The sequence below is a fragment of the Sinocyclocheilus grahami genome, unplaced genomic scaffold, assembly GCF_001515645.1.
Source record: "Sinocyclocheilus grahami isolate Dianchi unplaced genomic scaffold, SAMN03320097.WGS_v1.1 scaffold1989.1, whole genome shotgun sequence".
Taxonomy (NCBI): Eukaryota; Metazoa; Chordata; class Actinopteri; order Cypriniformes; family Cyprinidae; genus Sinocyclocheilus; species Sinocyclocheilus grahami.
In genome coordinates this window covers 4,392-6,617 of record NW_015507168.1, presented here as the reverse complement: position 1 = coordinate 6,617, position 2,226 = coordinate 4,392, and the positions used below count along the sequence as shown (strand labels likewise).

General features: G+C 32.5%; 1 protein-coding gene across 1 annotated transcript in view; it reads left to right on the top strand.

Annotated features, from left to right (window-relative positions):
- Window positions 1–1,671, top strand: part of LOC107573640 (rho GTPase-activating protein 20-like) — a gene marked incomplete at its 3' end in the record, with an annotated part of 53,627 nt that extends 51,956 nt beyond the window's left edge. The window contains exon 14 of the mRNA XM_016260079.1: window positions 1,482–1,671. Coding sequence (XP_016115565.1) covers window positions 1,482–1,671 — 190 coding nt within the window. The remainder of the gene's footprint in view (window positions 1–1,481) is intronic.
- Window positions 1,672–2,226: the final 555 nt, after the last annotated feature.

Sequence of the window (2,226 nt, the reverse complement as noted above, 5' to 3'; positions counted from 1 at the left end):
TGTGTGTGTGTTCTTGAATATATGGTTTATACGGACACTTCCTGTGTCCTTGTAAACCAAATGGCTTAAAAAACATACAAAACTGTTTTTTTCCCCCTTGAAAATTAAAAAATGGCAGTAGTTTTCTATGAGGGTTAGGGTAAGGGATAGAAAATACAGTTTGTACAGTATAAAATGGAGAGTCCAACTGATGACGCTCAGTTTATCTTTAAATATAAAATAAATACCTTTTATTTGAACTAATTAGTGTGAGGACCAGCTGTTGTAAGGAAAGAACAGCAAAGTGTTATTAAATGTTTTTTGGGAGCACAGCAGCATGAATGCTCAGCTGGTAGATTTTTAATTGATATGATATTTCTCAGAAACATCTGAATGTTGATGTGAGCTCTTTAAAAAAAAAAAATAATTGTGCTTTCACAGTTTCTCATTTTCCTCCGTTTTCTAGTCCTGAAGTCTGCAACTCTGCTCCTGCTCCCACTGTTCTGCAGTTTATGTCCAACCTCCTTCAAAACACCTGTGATTTTTCAGGTAGTCCTAAGAGCTTGATTAGCTGGTCCAGGTTTGAGTTAAAACTATGCAGAACAGCTGATCTTTAGGAGCAAGGTTGAAGACCTCCATTCTGGTCCGAATTCTTTTAGACAACGTTTGACATGTTTTTAGCACTAGAAAATAATGGAATTCAGAATGGACAACTCTTATCGAAGTTTGCATAAATTATTTCGTAAAAATATAGATCACATTGTAAAGCTGTACATGGTGACAATAGCGTGAATTAATGGGAACATTAAAAGGAGCTTATTTTATTTATCAACAAACATTTATTTTTTATTATTAACTTTCCAAAACGACAGGTGTAATAAGTACGCAAATCTAAGAATTAATTTTAGTTCTTAAAATTAATTAAATTTTATTTAATTTTATTAAATATTCAGATTCCTTTGTTTTGCTCATGGTAAATCTGTTATAAAATGACCTAGATTTCTAGGTAGTTTGCATCTACTGTAACTTGCCTCAGGGTACTGAAGAAACATATCCTTTTAACTAGTTTGTACAAACAATATTCTTCAGAATATCTGAATAGATATTCATCGTAGAAATTCCTGTCTTTGGTCTGAGTTATTAAAGTGCCACTCAAGCATTTTACTGCAGGCAAACAGTGATAATATTTCCTTCTGCTGTTCTGAGTTTTACTATTTTGATTTACCTTTTGAAAAATTGAGATTCCAAGCCAACTGCTTATTGCTTGAAAATTTCCTACAGAGTGATATTAATAATTGTTTATGCACACCCGTTGTTTTATCTTTGTGTGTGTGTATGTGTGCATATTTGTGCTGGAATGCATTTTCATATGTATGAGAGGGCAGACGAACTTCTGCACATAATAATTTGTTGGCAAGATTATTTAAGCATGTGTTTTATGTTTCTGTTTGTCTGGTTGCATTTGCCTGTCATTGTTTAAGCTCTATTGTCTTTTTGTCTAGTTTGATTGCACAGTTGCCGGAGGAGAATGTCACCTTGCTGTGTCTCTTATTTGGAGTGCTACACAGGATACACACTCACTCGGAGGTGAATCAGATGACAGCAACAAACCTGGCACTTTGCATTGCACCCAACATGCTCTGGAGATCTTCCCAAATTAGCCCTGACAAAGAGGGACAGAGTGTGTTGCAGGTAAGTCAGCAAACATCTTGTTACATGTATTCTTAGTAATACGATCATTTCACATGTATTTTCTAATTTGTTTAATGGGATAGTATATAGCATGTCCATTAATTCAATATTCAATTTCAATGTTCTTTTTTAGGTTAAAATCAGTATATACAATGGGGATCAAAAGTCTGAGACCTCTAGTGAGAACTATTTGTCATTACAAATTATGTTATTAGCACAATTTCAGTGAAAAATTATTTTCAGAATTTTTAATGATCATGTTCTCTGTCATTATTTGAGAATGATCTAAAGAGTATATTATGCTTAAAATACTTATTTGATTAGTGATCTAGAAATCGGAAGTATTTGTTTTATTTTACATTAAAACTTTTTCATATTGTTTGGGTTTTATTTATATTTTTCATGATTTAAAATGTTCAAAATCCTACTTTGTTTACTTTCTGGTTAAAATGACATTTCAAATCCCTGATTTTTAATGAGCTTTCAGACTTTTGAACCCCATGGTTAATTTAAGAGAAATTGTACTTAGAATTAGAATTAGAAACAAGAACTAAA